Raw genomic sequence first — 18,224 nt, 5'->3', positions numbered from 1 at the left:
CACTATGTTCATTAGAAAGACATAGGACAAGTCAGGATCAAGTTGCTACAGGAAAGTTAATCTATCCAGAAACAAGTGAAAAATACCTTCTCTAAATATGCTACCGATGTCTTTAACTGAAGTGATCATAGGATAGTAGTGACATTAACAGTCCTAAAGCCTTTATATTGCACGTTACAGACTGATACATCCTTTGAATAGCAACTGAAATCACGATTATATTATATTCTTCACAAAGTATAATGATATAGCAAGGTATAATGAAATTTATGATTTTAGAAACAGGATATGGCCTCAATACACGAAGACTACTTCAGAGTATACCATTACTTGAACCGCTCCATTCTTAAAATTATTTTTGATTTACTTATTGTACTTCTTCAGTAAATGAGGCATTCTTCATGAAATACAACTCACATTCTATCTTATATGGAGAACATTTTCACAAATGTGGGCAAACAAGAGCCGGGTCAGGGGTGCTGTGCGCATGGTAAATTCACTTATCCCTCATAAATGAAGGAATCTGATGCCAGCTTGTGGAAAAATGTGAAGGTGCAAACCAACAATATGGTGCCAAAAAGGCCATGTGACTTTAAATCTCTTTTAATTTCTCAGTATGGCTCTGCTGAGACCACAACTTGAGTCATGAATAGTTCTTTATAGATGACTTGAGAACACTATTTGATTATACAGTTGGCAGTTCACAACATGCTAGATATGCCCTCTGTATTGCAGACTGAATTCTCACATGTGCACATTGCGTAACTAAACCAAAAAAAAAGAAAAGAGAACAAGAGGGCCGTACTCGCTGCTCTGCCTTAGGTTCACAATGTTCTCAACCATATTGTGGGTTAACACAATTTCCGCAACAGATGAGAAGTCTTCAAAACTTTCATCAGTTCTAGGCTCAAGCTTGAACCGAGGGACGGAAACAATGGCATGGGCACTTATTTGCATAACTGTAAGCAGAGGTCTTTACTTGTAGGTCTCCCCTTCATATTCACAACTTGTTTCATAAAGTCAGAAAGCAAATGCCTGAATAAATTCAGACTAGGAGGAGGGGGAGGGGGGGGCAATGTAGACATTACTCAACCAAGTGCTTTCCAGTTAGCCATGACCCGCCCCGCCTCTGTGGCCCAGGTCACGAGGTTGCTGCTGTAGGATACGCCCTGCTATCACTAATGCCCATGGTTGCCGTAACGACACAGATAGTGACACAGCTCCTAAAACCAAAGCAGCTGTGGTGTCTCGCCTCTTTCTAGAAACCCATACTTAAGAAATGCAAAGTGACGAAAAGGGAAAACCATAATAAGCACTTTGTCCTGGCAGAGTGGGGACTAGAGCACTGGTGTTTGCCAGCCACCTACGCAGCCATGTGTTCCCAGTGGCAGGTGGGTAGTGGAGTTTTAGACTTGAAGCACATATAAACAAGGTCATGGCATGTTTGGCTTCCCATGGGCTGCCCAAATGTGATATTATGATTTCATTTCACGACCTCCTTCTCTGCACAAGCAGGGGGAAAAACTAAAAGACAAAAAGAATGTTTGTTGCAGGAGGAGTCTTTATTTAGACATTGAATTCATATTGTGTAATGAATTGCAATCATCCTTGACCTGATATGAACTTGAGTAGACGTAAAAAGCAATAAATATTGACGATATAAAATTTCAAGCTGGCATATTATATGCTGTTGAATGAATAATTCTTGTCTTGGCTGACAGTTTGGTTTATAGTGAGCTGCCACTCCAAAAGTTAAGCCAGGCAGTTTTCCTCCTGCAGGTTTGAGTATGTGTCTTGTTCTCAGCCGATCATGTGACCTGAAACATAGAACACACGTTCATTTTTCCATGGTGAATGGAGGGAAAGACAAGTCTCACTCTCATGCATTTAATCATTGTTCATTCTTAAACTTTATGGCATTGCTACTCAACAAAACAGGAATTCAACCTCACATGATCACCAGTTCTAAATACAGAATAATGACAAATGTAATTTGCTACAACATAATTAAGGCATAATTCAAAACAACTACTTGCCTTAGTTTTTGGGGGTTTTGTAAACAACATACCTTTGTTTAATGTTGAAGACATTTCTGGGTGTTGTTCATGATGTCCCCGTAAACGGCATTGTACAGTTGCTCCTTCGTCCTTCTTCCGTCCAACTGCACTGTAATTACAAGAAACGGATAACAAAAATCAATTTCAAGTCAAATATTTAAACGCTTGACATGATCTGAAGAAACAACCATGTACACTTACCAACGTCAACACCTGAGTTCTCCATGATATCCTTGTGTTTCACGTACATGGGCCAGACATGGCCATCGAACAGACCGGGTGGGTCTGGCACCGCGTAGTTCCTTGAGCTACAAAAAAGAATTTAAAAAATAAATAAAATAAATAGATTCTCTCCCCCTCCCCAAACCTGTGAAATACTACATGCATGACTCCAGTGGCCAGTGCACTCTTCGTGTTGTGATCACAGCTCTATGAAGAATGACAGTCACAGCAGTCTTTCATGATGATTAAAATGGAGAATTCTACTTACCACCTCCTCTTTTTGCATTCTTCGTATGGGATAGAAATAAAGTAGCGTTGGTTCAGCACATCGATCAAAGGTCTGAGGAGGAAAATAAAATCAAAATCAGGACCTGTGGAATTTCTAATATAGCTGGACAGAGATGAAGCTTGCAAAGAGAAGAGGACTTACCCATAGTTGTAAAGCAGAAAGCCCTCCACAATAAGGATGTGAAGACCCTCATCCTTATTCTCGGTTTTAGGGAGTATCTCAGTATCCATGGTGTTGTTGACACCGTGTGACCTTTCAAACTTCACCGGGTTGTCAAGCCAAGCGTAGATTGTGCTCATCATGGCGTCCATGTCCAAAGCAGTAATGACTATAGGGAAGCAAACCGGTCAAAAGGAATGAGAGCCTGATCTGCAACGTGCTCATATAGGCGTCTTAGTTTAAAAGCATGCAGAATGCATTAAATAAGGCGCCCATGTTGCACACACACACACACACACACACAGATGACCCTTCAGAGAGACCCCAGCTTACCATCATACTGCTTAAAGCCATCTTCGCCAAGGTCAATCTCATCTTGGGGCTGAAACATACATGAATGAGATGTACTTGTGTACATTCTATCGGGGGCGTGTCTTTCGGAAGCTAACTAATCATTCCCTGTTTGACATATGGCCACAAAGGAATTGTGTCCACAGAGTTTTACAATCGATGAATTTCCAACCACCAACATCCCTTCAGTAATTTGCCAAACAATGACATCCACTGAATATCAAATGTAGAGCAAAGCAGTCATAACCAAGTAAGGATGGCTAACTAACTGTAATTCTGATACTGGAAGGGCCAATATATGCAAGCATTTCAGGTCCTATATTGGAATTTCGCTCACCTTGAAAAAGTCATCCTGATGAACCACACAGCAATTGGGCAAGTTCTTGATTAACTTGTTGGTGAGGGTAGTTTTCCCCCCGTTGGTTACGCTGCATGAAAAAAAAATATATATATTTTAAAATTGATTAAAATGTGGCGCAACTGGACAGTTGACATTTTGAAACAAGTGGACACTCCGCGGGAAAGTTAAGGAGTAAACCTCTATTTCAAGAAACAAATTATACTACTACAGGCAAAATAATAACAATAATACAAATTTGAAGACAACAAAATGTTTTAAACTATAACGTAACAGCTGACGTTTGCAGGATTATAACACTTCAAATGTGATCGAGCCAGACATAAAAAGGTTCATCACTTTATCTAATGGCCATCATTGTTTACTAACGTCAAATTACCCATTACATAGGCAATTCTTACAATGAAAGCTTAAAATTAAAAATTACTCAAAAGATAAATATCGGTCTAATGACGAATCTTTCTTTACCATACTTCCTTCCTTATTCCACGTGCCTCCATGAGGCCTACAATGCTAATTCAGTAGCCGGCCATTCATTAACTTACCCGCCAATGCCGATAATGTACTTCATCTTTAGGGTGTAGAAACTTGAGATAACGTCGATAAAAACCGGCGGGTTGCTTATTGAGGGAACGCAGTGATCGGAAGAAGAAAGCTTAAAAGAGAAGGTTCAGGTAATGTCAACTAGTCGAGTCTTCCATGGCGTCGGTTAGGGTGAAAGTAAAGGACGATGTTCCTCCTTTGCTATTCTTCCACCAAGAGAGAACCTTGTGGCAAGTCACAGTGCTACAGATACTACTCCTTGAAATGTGATTGGGCATATAAAGAGTAGAATCCAGCGGAAACGAAATTGCTACAGCCAATCACAGAGCGTTGCGACCGCTAAGGACCGCTTTCCTCCTTGGAGGCTCCACCCAACCCCCATAACCAATATGCATAAACAAAATGACAGAAAGCAAACACAAGTTGGAAATTTAACCTAGTATCGTGATTTATGACACTATCAGTTTTATAAAACTGTCGGTGTCTTTTTTTTCTATCACAGTGCGGTTGCCCGCACACGATTATCGCAACAATTCAAAAGATACATTTACTTCAAAGAAATGAACAAATTGTACAGAAAAGTGGCGCTAATCCCGCTACCCCCCACACACAGGCACGCATTGCTATTCACAGACCATTTAAAAAAATCTTTATTGACACTACTGAAGCGCATTTCACTGTGGTCTTTATGTTCAGTATAGCCCATGTTACATCATGAAGACAAATAGTTTCTTGGTTAAGGATACTGGCGACATATCACACCTTCCTGTCCTAATGTGGTCAAGTTCATTGTGTTCTTGTTAAGTAGACGTGAAACTGCTGACATCACCTCCTGCATAGAATCTATATATGTGGTAGCTGTTTGTTTGTTTGTATGTATGCTGTATGTTTATCCTTATTTTTGTCATACTTCAAATTAATATATACATATTGAATATAACGCGTGATTTCTTTCTATTGAACATTGTCTACTTTTAATGGACATTCTACATCTCTAGCGATTTTTGTTATTGAGCCTGTAAATGTTGCCACCTGGTGGTGGATTATAGCAGGACAGGCTATAATTGACAAATGTCAAAGCTAATCCACCTCAAAAAGCCTTATTTCTTTTAAGAAATGAAACGCGGCCTTGTAAGATACCAACATTATATTAACAGGCATACAAGTAATGTTTTACAAAGCTCACTTTAAAATATATGCAGAATTCCTGATTAGTGGAAGTGGTGTGTTTAATTAGGTCAATGCATACTGACAGAGATTGTGTGTGGATAGGCCTACTTTATGTATATCAGTGGGGCAGTTACCACAGTCAAGTGGAAGAGCAATATGGTTGAGTTGATCAGCCTTTACTGGAAAATGTTGAAAAGGGCCAATGGTTTGTTGTTGGTTTATTTATTTATTTCAGCAATAAATAGCTTGGGCACCTCTACAATAATATGAGGTGCCTTGAGGCTAATTTAAGGATGTAGACAATATTATCCACAAATAAAATGTGGGGAAATAGAATAGAATTATCCTACAAACATCTTCACGCACTGGGGACCACAGCCATTCGATTATCACTACATATAGTCAGAAGCCCTCCTAAGTTTTCCTGTGGTCCACAGTTTGTGTCACAAAGTTTTATCTAGCATTTTTATTTGTAAGTAATAATCCCATATAAATTACAAATAGCCTTATCTTGTCTCACTAGATACAACTGCGATCGTGTAGCCTACATGCATTATTTTACAGATTTCCAATACAATCTGAATAAACCTGATCTGACAATATATAGTCACGGTAGTTCATCAATAGACCAGCCAAAATCTCGGGCTCATGTTGGATGCCCTGCTTCCCAGCTGTCCCTGCGCTTGTGCAACTCAACAAGGAGGGGCATCTGTTACTTCTCAACTTCACGGAAGTTAGCATGCTAGGCGTATGACTAGCGTTGTTTCAAGGTAAGTTAAGATGTACATCATGCAGTGTACTTAATTTGAATTAATTGGAATGGAGATTGCCTATCATTATTGCCTTGTAATTACATGGAAGCAGTCTTATATTGATAATACAACAACCATTACGTCAAACTACTACTTTGACTGCCTTGCTGAATGTCGTAATAGTATTGTTAGCACGTATTAGATAAAGTGAAAATAGTAACTAAGTGATCTGCCTTCTGTTCGATGCACACATGACATTTCATAGTAGTTATCGACTCCTTAAAGTATTAACAGGGCGCAGTTAATGATCCTCTCTATATTAAACATATTTTTTTCGCTAGTTAGCATTAGCCAATTGCTCCATTCCTTGTAAAACTGGTGACTATCATTAGCTGCTTGGTCATTTGGGGAGAGGTCTTTACTGTCTTAATTTTTTTCATTCAGATGTTGCCTGTGACTATCAATTAATTACCCGGTAAAAACAAAGTCTGGAAAAGCTATTGCGATCTTTTATTTCAAATGTTCCTGATTAGTCATTTTGTGCCTAGGCTTGGCCTATCTCTTGATGTCAGCATCCATCCCTCGCAATGCTGCAGTATCTTAACGTCTAGAATATGAGCTCAAGTATTGTAACGCGAATGCTGAAAATGAGAAATGTCTGGAACGCTTGAAAGATAAATTGAATTTTCTACGTGTTACGTTTACGTAACGTATGGTCAGACACGGTGTTGATAGGATTGCTTGCATCCTCCTCAGGATTCTGTATTTTCTCAATTTATGCAAAGCCATCAGCTATGAATTTATTTCATTTTTTTTTCCCAGATATCTTTCTTTGAGAGTATTCTTCGTGGTCCTTTAAAACACTTCACACATTTGGTCTGTGCTCACAATTATATAGACAGAGGTACACAGCAAGTTAATATGTACATTCATGTAAACGTTTACATTATTTGGCAATACGAATGCAGTCTCGACCTCACCACTATTGCATGTTTCCTGTTTTTTTCTGAGCAAGTGCAGGAACCTTGTTGACAGACCTTAAAACCACAGCTACTTCTCTCTCCGCCATTATAATAGTCTAAAGGGTGTCATTGTTCAGCACTTAAACTTTTAAAGTGGAATGCTTTCATTTCTGTAGTTGACTTGTGAAACTGTAAATACATTTAGTGATGTTTTGGGGGTTTTCAAGAAATTAATCTCTCTCTTGTTTTAGGAAGGGCTATATAACTTGACACACATTCATGCGTGCATGTAGAGATTCCCTTTCAAAAGCCAGACAGAGGTTACATAATATTCTCTAAAACCACTGCACTGTTGCTTGCTCTAGCCTGTGTAAATAATTTGATGCTACTATTTATTTCTTCAATCTTGGGCTATAGGCAGGAAGTATCTTAAAGCATTGAATCCATTGTTTTTCAACAGATATGTTAGAATCACAAAGTAGTGTTGCTTTATCATTTTCTAAACACCTTTTTCTTTTAGCTCAGGTCTGTGGAAACATCGTTTGTGTTAGGCCTCAAGTGTGTATCGTACTGAGGAGGTACTTTTTCTATGGCCCTTGTCTGCAATCAGCTTCCGGCATAAGCTTGCGGTAGCAGTTGTGCAGCTCTAACAGGAAGACAGGCGAAGAGATTGAGGAAGTTGCTGCTTTGTGACGTCCTTCGGTTCATCATGACTGAATTCTGGATCTGCTTCAGCTGCTGTATTGCTGAACAACCTCAGCCTGTGAGTTTACGTCTACCGTTATCACTTTATTCATAGCCACACAAGACAGCATCATTTCACCTTTTGTGCTAATCTGGTTTAAATAGTTCAGATTGCTCTGATGCCTATTAATAATCCACTGTGAATTCTTATTTGGTCATATTTTGTCAAATATGATGCTTGATCTCCATAAAGATGTTGCTGTTAGTGTTTCACTTAACCACAGGTGTTCTCAAACTAAAGTCCATGGGCCTGATAATGCCTGCTTTTTTCCCTTGACTGGCCTCTTCTAATAGCTGTATTCAAAGGAAAGGGTATTTCCTATGTCATGAGGAATCCTGGCTGATATTAAGACCATTTTGATATTTAGCTGCTGAGTAGGTAATGTCAGGAAAATGTCTGAAACTGTGGTTTTACTGAAATTAACTGATAATGGCACAAATTGAAGGCGAGGTGCACTAATTGAAACTCTTTATTGAGTTTTGGGTTGTTTTTGGAAGGGAAAATTATAAGCAGCAGCATCTCCATTAGGGACTCCTCACGGACCCGATGTGACAAAACTGTGGAGTCAGCTTTTTCCCCTGAATATTTCCTTGTTGAATAAGCCCATAATATAACACATTTGTTTTATGTAATTCCAGAAGAGAAGGAGACGGATTGATCGATCCATGATTGGGGAGCCCACAAACTTTGTTCATACCACACATGTGGGCTCTGGAGAATCGGGCACGGCGGTTGGATCGGTGAGTGTTCTGTGTAACAGAAACCTAGGTGGAATGAAGCTCAGCTTCACATTCATACTGGGTCTCAGAATCTTCTGTGCGAATTTGACAGATTCACACAGATCTATTAGAGATTCAAAGTTGTTTAACAAAAATCAGGTGGGTAAATGAGTCACACTCTGATTGGCCACATTCATGACCTTACATTCTACAAAAACTGTGATGGGAGTTTTTTTTTTTTTTTAATTAAAATGCTAATGCATCACATTGGCATACCTGCTCTAATCAGCTTGCAGTTATATCACAGGAGGAGTGAGTGACAGCCCATCAGCAGTACTAGTGGAACAAACTATTGCAGAAGGGGATCCTATTCACTTGCACCTTTTTTCTTCTTCAGAATTAATTGGTGGTTGCAAAACTAGTCACTACTGTGTTTCAACCCAATTTTGTTTAGAAATGCGTTTGTATAACCTTTATTGATTACGCAGGGAAATTATAATGTTGCAGCAGCAAAGACAGTAACCGGATGTGTTCCAGGTAGACCTGATGAAAATAGAAATGTAATGTGTACATAAGTCTACTATAAACACATACGTTCAGTTGTCAAGAAGGATGTGGTAATGAGGGGGTCCCCCTGTCACTGGGGAAGTAGGGCCCTCACACTACAGCACAAGTCGTAGCTGAGGAAAATGTGAACATCCTGCAATCCATCCAACATGGCTGACCTCCTGTTTGGCGAAATCCAATACAAACAAGCAAACTTTGTCTGGTATGATAACAAAAATTACCATACCAAAGCCTGTACACATCCAAGCAACTTCAACCTGCCTGTTGCCTGTATTAAGCGTGGCTAGCAGTGTCACTTGAATTTAATCGAATAGAGAGCACATCTCTGAATCAATTGTGGTATGATTGTCTATTGAATGATCCAGCATTACAGCATGAAATACTATTTGCTAATCCAGTTGATACAATGCCAGTAAAATAAATAACATGCCAATAAAATGTTCTATTGTATTTTAGGCGGACACGGTTCAACAACAGATGAGGTCCAAAGGTGGTTACGGAAATGGTGTGTCTGATGGTGTCCAAATATAGTCAAGTGAGTTCATATGATTGACATATGCATGGTTTATATGTATGATTTGAAGTACCTTTTGGCACATGACGTTGCCAAGATAAAAAAAATGCTTAACAAATTCAGCTTATTACATACGTAAATAGAATACCTAAGCAGTAAGGAGTTTGAGTCTAAAAACTAGCGAGCTAACTACCTAAAAGCATAAGAAACCTTACATACACCAACAACAGTACAGGGTGATTATCATTTCCTTTATTTGTCAATCGTCCCTTCCTTCCTTCTAGTGCATGTCTAGGCAATGTCAGGTTGTAAAAGCTTTTCTTGCTTTTTTGTGTGGGTGGTTTGTCCCTGGCCATAGAACTACACAGTGCATAGTCTGGGTGGCTAGTGGGAACGACAGGTGTGTTTATCTGTACACATGACCATATATATGAATTTGAAGATGATGCCAAAATCAGTTGCCTATAAAAGCATACTTCAACAGTGGCAAATTGCTTCATACTGTTGCTTTAACTAATCAATCCAACCCAGTGGACATACAAGAGTCATATTCAGCCTCATAAAATCATAAAGCAATTTTACATTGTAATTCTAATTTTGAAATATTACTTCAGTTTTTAGCTTTTGAAGCTTAAACATGACCTTTGTTACCTGTGCTTCCCTTAGGTTGAAACAAGGCAAAGGAAACTACTGATGAACAAGGGGCCATTTTGAAAGCAGAAATGTTCTCCGCTCAGATTGTAGAGCAAAAAAACCTCTGGTATTGAAGAAGTTGTATATTTTTTATACTGAAAGCACTGCAATACATTCTTTGCTATGCTGGTTGCACTGTACAAATAGATTACTTAGCTGAATGCCTGTTGAGGTTGTGTTTATGTATGAGAAGGGTTTTTTGTTTTCTTGCTGTCTTTTTTTTTTTCTTTTTAGATTTATTTGTGGGTGCATATTTATTTTTGAAGTCATCAAGCAATTGGTTTTGATATTGTGGCTGGGCCACTAAAGATATTGAGCCACATTTTCATGATGTTCATTTTTAAAGTCATGTCATAGAACAGTTTTATGAACAGAGCCACTTGAATTTTCTATTATACAAAAAATGTCAGGGTCGCAGATTTTATGTAGAATTTTGCAGATGGTAGAATACACTGTTATTAAATGCCCATTGGCAAATTGAGTATACTTCATAAATGTATTTTTGTAAAAATCCTGGTATTTGTTTTCTCCTCTGATGTTCAAATAAAGTACTTTAAATTAAGGTAAATTGTATTTTCATCTTATTAAAAGGTCGTGTGTGTGTGTTTATGAATTGCATTTGTAATGAAAACACTCAACGAGTAGAACTGAAGGGCTCTCGTAAGCCCTTTAAACGCTATTGGAAGAATTTTCCTGTAAAGTTCTTACCCTTTGAGACACATGTCCGTCCAGAAAGCATGTTTAGTTTAAAAAAAAAAAAAATGGATTTTACTTTCGGACATGTGACCATGTGACTGGGCTTGCTTGTCATCACATTGATAGATTTATGAAACGGAAGAGGAAGTAAAATTAGTTTATGTTCTACTTCGGAACAGCAGTATGCTAGTAATCAGAAGAACCCATTAATATTAGATAGGGTCATTTCTTTCGTTCGTCTGGACACATAACCACCACACTCAAAGGAATCACGAATGTCGACAGCATGTCAACAAAACTATGGATAATACTCTCTGTCATTTTCTTGTCAACCCAGGTGAGCTAGCAAACTTGCTAGGTGTTTAGCTAGCTAGCTAATCGCCCAAACTATGGGTTAAGAAGTCTTTGTGTTACCAGACTCATGTGTATGTGTGTAGTTATTCTTCTCAAAGTTATCCCTTCGTAATTACTACACCATAAATTAGCTTAGCCAGCTATCTAGTAATATTGGATAATCTAGGGAGATTCCAAAGAAAACCGAAAGCTACTGGTTGACGCTATCGTCACCTAACAGTGCATTTGTTCTCCCCCCTTATATGACTTCATATAGTGTCTGTATATGATTCCATTTATGTTTTAGTGTTGTCATTTCCATACTGTTTTATGCTAGACATACTCTCAAGAGGCTATTTTGCACATCTCGAATGAATCCACCGATAAAGAATATTGTATTGTTTACAATGCCTCCTGGACAAATCTCTCCAACTCTCTCAGAGACTCGGTAAGTTCACCTAATATGCTCGCAAACTAATGTTTTTACAAACTAAGTTGGCGCTCCTACATAATGTAAATGATGAAAACAGAAAGTAATCTGTGAGCTTGGTCTTTTTCCCTAAAGGAGAAGTACCAGGTGGTGAATCTGGTCTCCAGTTTTCTTTGTGACGACTCTGCCATAGTCCCAGATGTGACGGGCAAGGCACTTGTGGTAATGAGGGGGCAATGTGACTTCAGTCAGAAGGCACAGGTAGCCCAAAAACATGGAGCTGCTGTTCTCCTCGTTGTCAGTAACCGAACCATGGTACGCATTGAACAAAGTAGTGTAAGACAAATACATTCACATCAGTATGACATCTAGAAAGTTAAATATCAACCTTTGGCTAAACTACTTGAACTATATCTGATTGCATTGGAAGGATATAAAACATATTTGATGTTATCATTTCAGAGTCCACCATCAGCAAATGACTCTGAATATGCCAAGGTTACGATTCCACTGGCCCTCATGCGCTATCGTGATATTGTTGATGCTCAGCAGGTAAGACTGAATTGTTCATTCTTTTGTGAAATATAGCGGTCGAGTTTTGGAAGTCAGCCTCAAAATGGAAATGGTGTATGTGTCTCTGTCCCCTCAGGTCTTTGGCAAAGATATGAGCGCGAGGCTGTATGCTCCCCCTGTGCCAGTGTTTGATGTAAGCATTGTTGTGATGCTGATCATCGCAGTGTCTACGGTTGCTTTGGGAGGCTACTGGAGTGGATCTGCGGAAAAGTGAGTTAATCTATGGGATCTGTAGTCAATACACATGACTTTGATCCTGCATCAGACCACATTCTCTACATAACATGTTACTTAAAGTAAATACTGTGAGTGCATTTGGAAGGAGCATTTTATGTCATCCAAATATTGTCCACCAAGAGTGGCAAACCCTTGGATGTGAAGAGTTAAGCGAAGTGTCCATTTTATGCTGACATGCATTGTGTTTGGCTTTCGCCGTAAATGCCAGTCAGAACTTCTGCAATTGCATTTAGCATTTTGCTTGTTCCTTATCAGAGACAAACAGAGTGAAGGGGCTTTCCCTGGGAGTGCAGAGGAAGCATCGAGTAGTGGAGACCTGGCTTTGTACTCTCCTCTCAAAGTAGTCATCTACGTGGCCCTCATGTGCGTTATGCTGGTGCTCATGTACTTTTTCTACAAGTGGCTTGGTAAGTCTCCACCCAGTCAAGTTTGGACAGTAAATGAAGCAGTGCAATTGCTTAGCACATTAATGGTGTTGACTCCGGTGTTTCTCTTTCAGTTTATGTTATCATCGTCATCTTCTGTCTGGCCTCAGCAACGGCCTTGTACAGCTGTCTGGACGCCCTACTGAATAAGATTGGGTGTGGAACATGCAGGTGAGATTAATTACAGTCTCACTTTGTATGTGAAGCTCTATTGTAATCTAAAGTTACACAAGCATCGACGTTTCTGCCCACACCTGAAAAGTGAAATTATGTTTTTGTGATATTCAATGAGATTTTTTTTTCTTGCAACTGCAAGAATGTGCTGCATGATAATGTCTTTTTTACAGGACATACAGTTACATTTGAGACAGAAGCTCTTTTTTCCTATTCAATTTTTGGGAGTTCATTGTTAGTCCCATTTTATGCATTGAATGTTGGCCTGACTCATCAGTTACATTAAAGGGGAGTGCTCAAGAGGGTTTGGTGAAAAATATTTCCCCTACCGTAGTGCTGTGCTGTACAGTCACATATTCCTGTATTGCGTATGTCCCAGTGATTCATCCTGAGGTTTTTTTGGACCTGTCTGCGGGTGGCACACATTTTCTTACCCACTGTTGCCGTCTCATTTTTTCCTCAGCTTCTCCTGCCGGAGCAAAGACGTCTCTGTGAGGTCACTGTTGCTGTTTGCCATATGCGTCAGCGTATCTGTGGTCTGGGGAGTGTACAGGAATGAAGACAGGTAGTAGTAGTGTCTGCATGCTCACTCTCTCCAATAGATGCTGTTGTTCCAGCCGCTCCACAGCCAGTGGGAGGCTTGGCTGTGTGGTCAGGAAGTGGTCAGGGTTGTTTTTAGAACCGTGAAAGCCAGCGAGGAGGGCAAGCTGTTGTTTTCAGCACGAGATTCTTATATTGATGTATGACTTGTCTGGGTTCACAAGACGCGTGCGTTAGGTCTGGTTTAGTCATAAAAGTTGGCATGAAATGTTGTCACCATGCATCTCGTTTCCATGCTGCCACTGAATGAATCAATGTGAATGAAACATACCTTGATTACAAAATGTAAGTATGCTTTAGTATCAGAAGATTGTCCAGAGACTAAATTAAGACATTACTTTAACATTTTGTTATATATGTTCGCAAGTGATCTTATCACTTGTAAGTAATGTTTTTGAGTGATCATAGTCAATAACCTTTATAATTGGAATCAGCAAAACAATACAATGAAGATATCTCATTTTTTTTTAGATGGATCTGGATACTCCAAGATTTGTTGGGCATTGCCTTTTGTCTGAATTTCATGAAAACCATCAGCCTGTCAAACTTCAAGGTAAAAACAGACTGAAACAGTGCCCTTTTTATTGATGGTTTACTTCCGTTCACAGTACATTATGGATATCTGGATCAACATGGATAACTTGAAAACTTTACATAATCTATTCTGATCTATTCCAGACATTTAGTTGGTTCCTCAGGACTGTGTGCATCTCTGTTTCTTTCCAACATTTAGTGAAGCCACATGACAGTGGCTCAGCATCCTCCATAAACTTTAATTTTAACATACCTAGAGCATTCCAGTGCGTGCTATCACAAAGAGGACATGCTGTCATGTTGAGAGTGCCATCGTGCTTCAGTGTTCTCTGTCTTCTCTACAGATATGTGTGATCTTGCTGAGCCTGTTGCTCCTCTACGATGTGTTCTTCGTCTTCATCACACCCTTCCTCACTCCGGTGGGTCACATCACACATCTATTTGATATTAAGTCCCTGCTGAAAAAATAAGGAATGTTCCTCCCATCAATTATAATAGATCACAAATCACTTCTACTTTAGGCTGTGGACTATTTCATGTTTAATATGGTGTTTTTTCAGTAAGCAGAATTAAGAATATTGCATTACATGTTGATGTCCACAGAATGGGGAAAGCATCATGGTCCAAGTTGCCCTGGGACCAGAGTCTTCTGGGGAGAAGGTGAGGATGAACTAGAGTATTTTTATACAAGGAGGTTTGCTGTAAGAGGGTTAGCATAGCAGGGAAACGCTTCATTAACATTGCACGACACTTGATTTTCGTTGCTGCGGTTGTTTGTGCCAGGGACAGAGTTACTGACTGTGTATTTGGGCTTGGCTCTGGTTCTAGAGTGATGGTAACATTGTGGAAGTACCAGCCGACCCCACACCCACCTATGAGAAAGTAAGACCCATCTTTCACCTCTTCATGGGGGGACGGGTGCAAAGACAGTGCTGCTACAGTCTCCAGCTCCCACAGAGTGGACAGCTGTTTGTATTCCTACTCTGAGAGGGAGACACTAACAAGGTCCTACAGAATAGCTGTCTGAAATCTGAATTTGTTTACTCATATGATTGGAGCTCTTACCCATGTTTGGAGCATAGCTTTGAGCCAAAACCAAGATTCATTCAAAATAGAATTTGTGATTGCGGTAGTAGATTATACTACTCATTTAATGCAACCGTTGCATCAGAACACTGGAACGATGGTATTTAATGGTATTTTAGTGTCACTTCTTTGCAAAAATATCTCCCTCATTTTAAAGGCCTGGGGTTTTGACGGAGATATATATTATATTAAATTGGTATACAATTGATTACTAACAGATACTTCTTGGGTTTTTATTGGTATGTCTGTTGTGTTTTGTGACCTTTTAGCAGTTGTTGGTCAGACTCATGTTGTTTCAAAGTTCTTTTTTATGGGATAACATCTAAATGCTTTAAAATAAATTGTACAAAATTATTGGAGAATACACCTAAAGGGTGTAGTTTTCAGTAGCTAGCAGAAGCTAGTCTCACAATGAATTACTTATGCAATCTTATAAGCGCTTAAAGCATTTTATGTGTATGTTACAGTCTGTGTAGCATACACTATCTCCTCCCTGAAAAATGATTGAAAAGCTGTTTAGATGTTGCCCATTTTGAGATTTCTTCTTCGTCTGTAGATTTTTTTGTCCACCAGTTTATACCCACTTGTTGCCTTTCAGCTTCCTGTGGTCATGAGGGTCCCTAGGTTCTCTGCCTGGGCCCAGAACCTATGTGGAATGCAATTCTCTATTCTGGGCTATGGAGACATCATTGTACCAGGTGAAAGCATGGCATTCAATACATCATGGGTAACAACACTTGCATTAGCAGTGTTATGGGTCTGCTTTTTTATTGAATTTAATTTTGTATTTGTTTTTGTTTTGCTGTTTAGGCTTGCTGATCGCCTACTGCCATAGATTTGATGTCTGGACTGGCAGCTCCAAGAGAATTTACTTCATCAGCAGCACAATCGGTACGGTTGTCTGACAAACATGAGTTTGTGAAATATTACAATAGTGGTATTTCTAATGTGATATCTGTGAAACTTACGCACTTACAATCACATTTCAGACATAACATGTCTATCAAATCGTCTTCTTTGTGGGCACCAAGGAATAACATTGCATCCTCTGGTTCTTGTCTTTCATTCAACAGCCTACTTCCTGGGCATGATCGTGACTTTTGCGGTTATGCTCATATCCAAGATGGGACAGCCAGCTTTGCTATACCTGGTGCCTTTCACACTCCTTACCAGTGCTGTGGTGGCTTGGAGCCGGAAAGAGATGCAGCAGTTTTGGGCAGGAACCACTTACCAGGTAGGCGTCCAAATAGTCAACTCAAAGCCTAGCTCAGTATGCTTGACTGGCAGAGCTATGCTTAACAGACCCCTTACATTCACTCAAGCTTGGCACTTAGCTGGAGGAGATGGTCAGGTGTCATGTATTGTTGGCTAGCGGTTCAGATTTCACTTCTGTTTAGAGAGAGAAAGAGCGGTAGGGAGGAACTGTACAAAACTGTCAAATGTTCTGTACATTCAGCAGTTGGATCAACGTTCAGCTAATGGCTTTGCTTATATTCTAAATAAAAAAAAAAACTAAGTTTGTTCTTAGGCAGGCCTGATCTGACATGTTCTTACTGTTGTGAGTTGGAGGTCTAAGTGCAAATAAGTACAAAATATAATCTGCATGAAAACCTGTGGGTGCTGTGTGAAGGAACGATGTTATTATTTAGACTAAAATGTTAGAGATTGGTTTTAAACTCTTTTGCTACTGAAACTGGAAGACTGGTATAATACTGGTACACTGGTATAATAATTAGAATGATTGTGGATCCATCCAACCTGCAGTGAGGAAACGATGAAACATTTTCACAAGGAGAAGTCTCTATGACTATGGTCTGACCAGAGTGTCCTTAGGGAATTGAGGTGAAAACATCAAAATGTTTAATTCCCCAGGTATGAGGAAAGGATTAAATTACTTAAGCTCAGGAACTAATTTTCTGCACTGATATTCTTAACATAGACCATAGATAGATCAAAATCTATGAAAGCTGTACACCTTATTGTTGTACTTTGGAGCTCAAATTTACATTTCATTGCATAGTAAAAAAAAATGCAATTTATATTAGGAAGTTATATATAGTTATGATAAAATATGTTCCCATTAAGAAGAAGAAGAGACGTTCTAAAAAATCGTACTAGTTTAAATGTTGTTTTTTTTCTTCTTCCACAAAAAGTGATAATCTATTACAACTTGATCTTCCATTAGGTGTTGGACTCTTCCAGGGAGCCTTTATCTCCAGGTGTGAACTATCTTTAATTGAGTGTCTGAGAAATCATCATCTGCCTGCTTACTGCCATTTGTGGTGTGGTTGTGTGTTGTTTTGCATTTCTCCTCTGCTAGTCTTTCAAGCCTTTTAAGCCCATCTACTATAACCAAAACGGCCACTGGATGTCGCCAAAGCTCTGGGGAATGTGCTGTGCTCTGTACTCAACAGTTCTGATGCTCAGCATCTTCCATGTCAAAAATAGTGGCTCGGCTCAAACATTGGGCCAGTGCTGACACGTCCGTCTCCCCTCTCTACTAATCTCCGTCCCCTACCACTATCCTCTTTTAACAGACTAACATCTCAGGCCATTGCATCATCACTTTACATCTCCAGTGACTGGCAGTACACGAATATTCTTTGCATGCGGACCATTGGCTTGCTCATTTCACAGCAGTTTTTAATTTAATGTGTGAAGTTCCATAATTGCGATGTGTCAATAACCCATCCATCTCCTCAGGTAACAGTTATGGGAGTCTGTGTGACATTGTCTGTGTGTGTGTGTGTGTGTGTGTGTGTGTGTGTGTGTGTGTGTGTGACACGTATGTACTCCGCGTACTCAGTATTGATGTCTGTTAAGTCTTATGAAACAACTTTACTGGTAGTAAACATACGCTATCTATTATATCTATTATAATTTTATTTTCAATTAAACAATTCAAAGAGGGTGGGGTTACTCTCTCATAAGAAAAAAAGAATGAAATACGTCAAGGTGTTAATGAATTAAAGTTCTTAAAACTATAAGAGACTGTAATGTCAGATTGTCAGCCATGTCTGATCCAGCAAAATTAA

General features: G+C 39.3%; 3 protein-coding genes across 6 annotated transcripts; 2 read left to right on the top strand and 1 right to left on the bottom strand.

The window, feature by feature from the left end:
• Positions 1-1,543: 1,543 nt before the first annotated feature.
• Positions 1,544-4,220, bottom strand: mibp2 (muscle-specific beta 1 integrin binding protein 2). Of its 2 annotated transcripts, XM_042704955.1 has the most exons (8): positions 3,982-4,220; positions 3,416-3,506; positions 3,061-3,109; positions 2,710-2,896; positions 2,548-2,619; positions 2,259-2,365; positions 2,069-2,166; positions 1,544-1,817 (listed from the first exon to the last, which is right to left on the bottom strand). In XM_042704955.1, exons 1-7 carry the CDS (start codon positions 4,005-4,007, stop codon positions 2,075-2,077), a joined length of 624 nt encoding a protein of 207 aa, XP_042560889.1. In that variant the 5' UTR covers positions 4,008-4,220; the 3' UTR covers positions 1,544-1,817; positions 2,069-2,074. The 2 variants fall into 2 exon arrangements, with proteins under 2 accessions (XP_042560889.1, XP_042560890.1); XM_042704956.1 differs by lacking the exons at positions 3,061-3,109; positions 3,982-4,220.
• Positions 4,221-5,798: 1,578 nt separating this feature from the next.
• On the top strand, positions 5,799-10,663 carry LOC122130276 (CDC42 small effector protein 2-like). Its single transcript, XM_042704954.1, has 5 exons — positions 5,799-5,919; positions 7,384-7,626; positions 8,247-8,348; positions 9,351-9,429; positions 10,075-10,663. Exons 2-4 carry the CDS (start codon positions 7,573-7,575, stop codon positions 9,423-9,425), a joined length of 231 nt encoding a protein of 76 aa, XP_042560888.1. The 5' UTR covers positions 5,799-5,919; positions 7,384-7,572; the 3' UTR covers positions 9,426-9,429; positions 10,075-10,663.
• Positions 10,664-10,907: 244 nt separating this feature from the next.
• On the top strand, positions 10,908-17,892 carry zgc:123258 (uncharacterized protein LOC641502 homolog). 3 transcript variants are annotated; one of them, XM_042704952.1, is made up of 17 exons: positions 10,908-11,134; positions 11,468-11,578; positions 11,696-11,875; positions 12,023-12,112; positions 12,210-12,343; positions 12,626-12,777; positions 12,870-12,966; positions 13,433-13,534; positions 14,041-14,122; positions 14,448-14,522; positions 14,707-14,763; positions 14,932-14,985; positions 15,788-15,887; positions 16,000-16,080; positions 16,263-16,423; positions 17,375-17,408; positions 17,727-17,888. In XM_042704952.1, the coding sequence occupies exons 1-17, from the start codon at positions 11,084-11,086 to the stop codon at positions 17,729-17,731; spliced, it is 1,566 nt and encodes a 521-aa protein (XP_042560886.1). In that variant the 5' UTR covers positions 10,908-11,083; the 3' UTR covers positions 17,732-17,888. The 3 variants fall into 3 exon arrangements, with proteins under 3 accessions (XP_042560886.1, XP_042560885.1, XP_042560887.1); XM_042704951.1 differs by having other exon boundaries at positions 17,375-17,892; XM_042704953.1 differs by lacking the exon at positions 14,932-14,985 and having other exon boundaries at positions 17,375-17,892.
• Positions 17,893-18,224: the final 332 nt, after the last annotated feature.

Source organism: Clupea harengus, unplaced genomic scaffold (genome assembly GCF_900700415.2).
Source record: "Clupea harengus unplaced genomic scaffold, Ch_v2.0.2, whole genome shotgun sequence".
Taxonomy (NCBI): domain Eukaryota; kingdom Metazoa; phylum Chordata; class Actinopteri; order Clupeiformes; family Clupeidae; genus Clupea; species Clupea harengus.
Note: the sequence above shows the minus strand (reverse complement) of the source record. Positions and strands in the feature narration are given on the sequence as shown.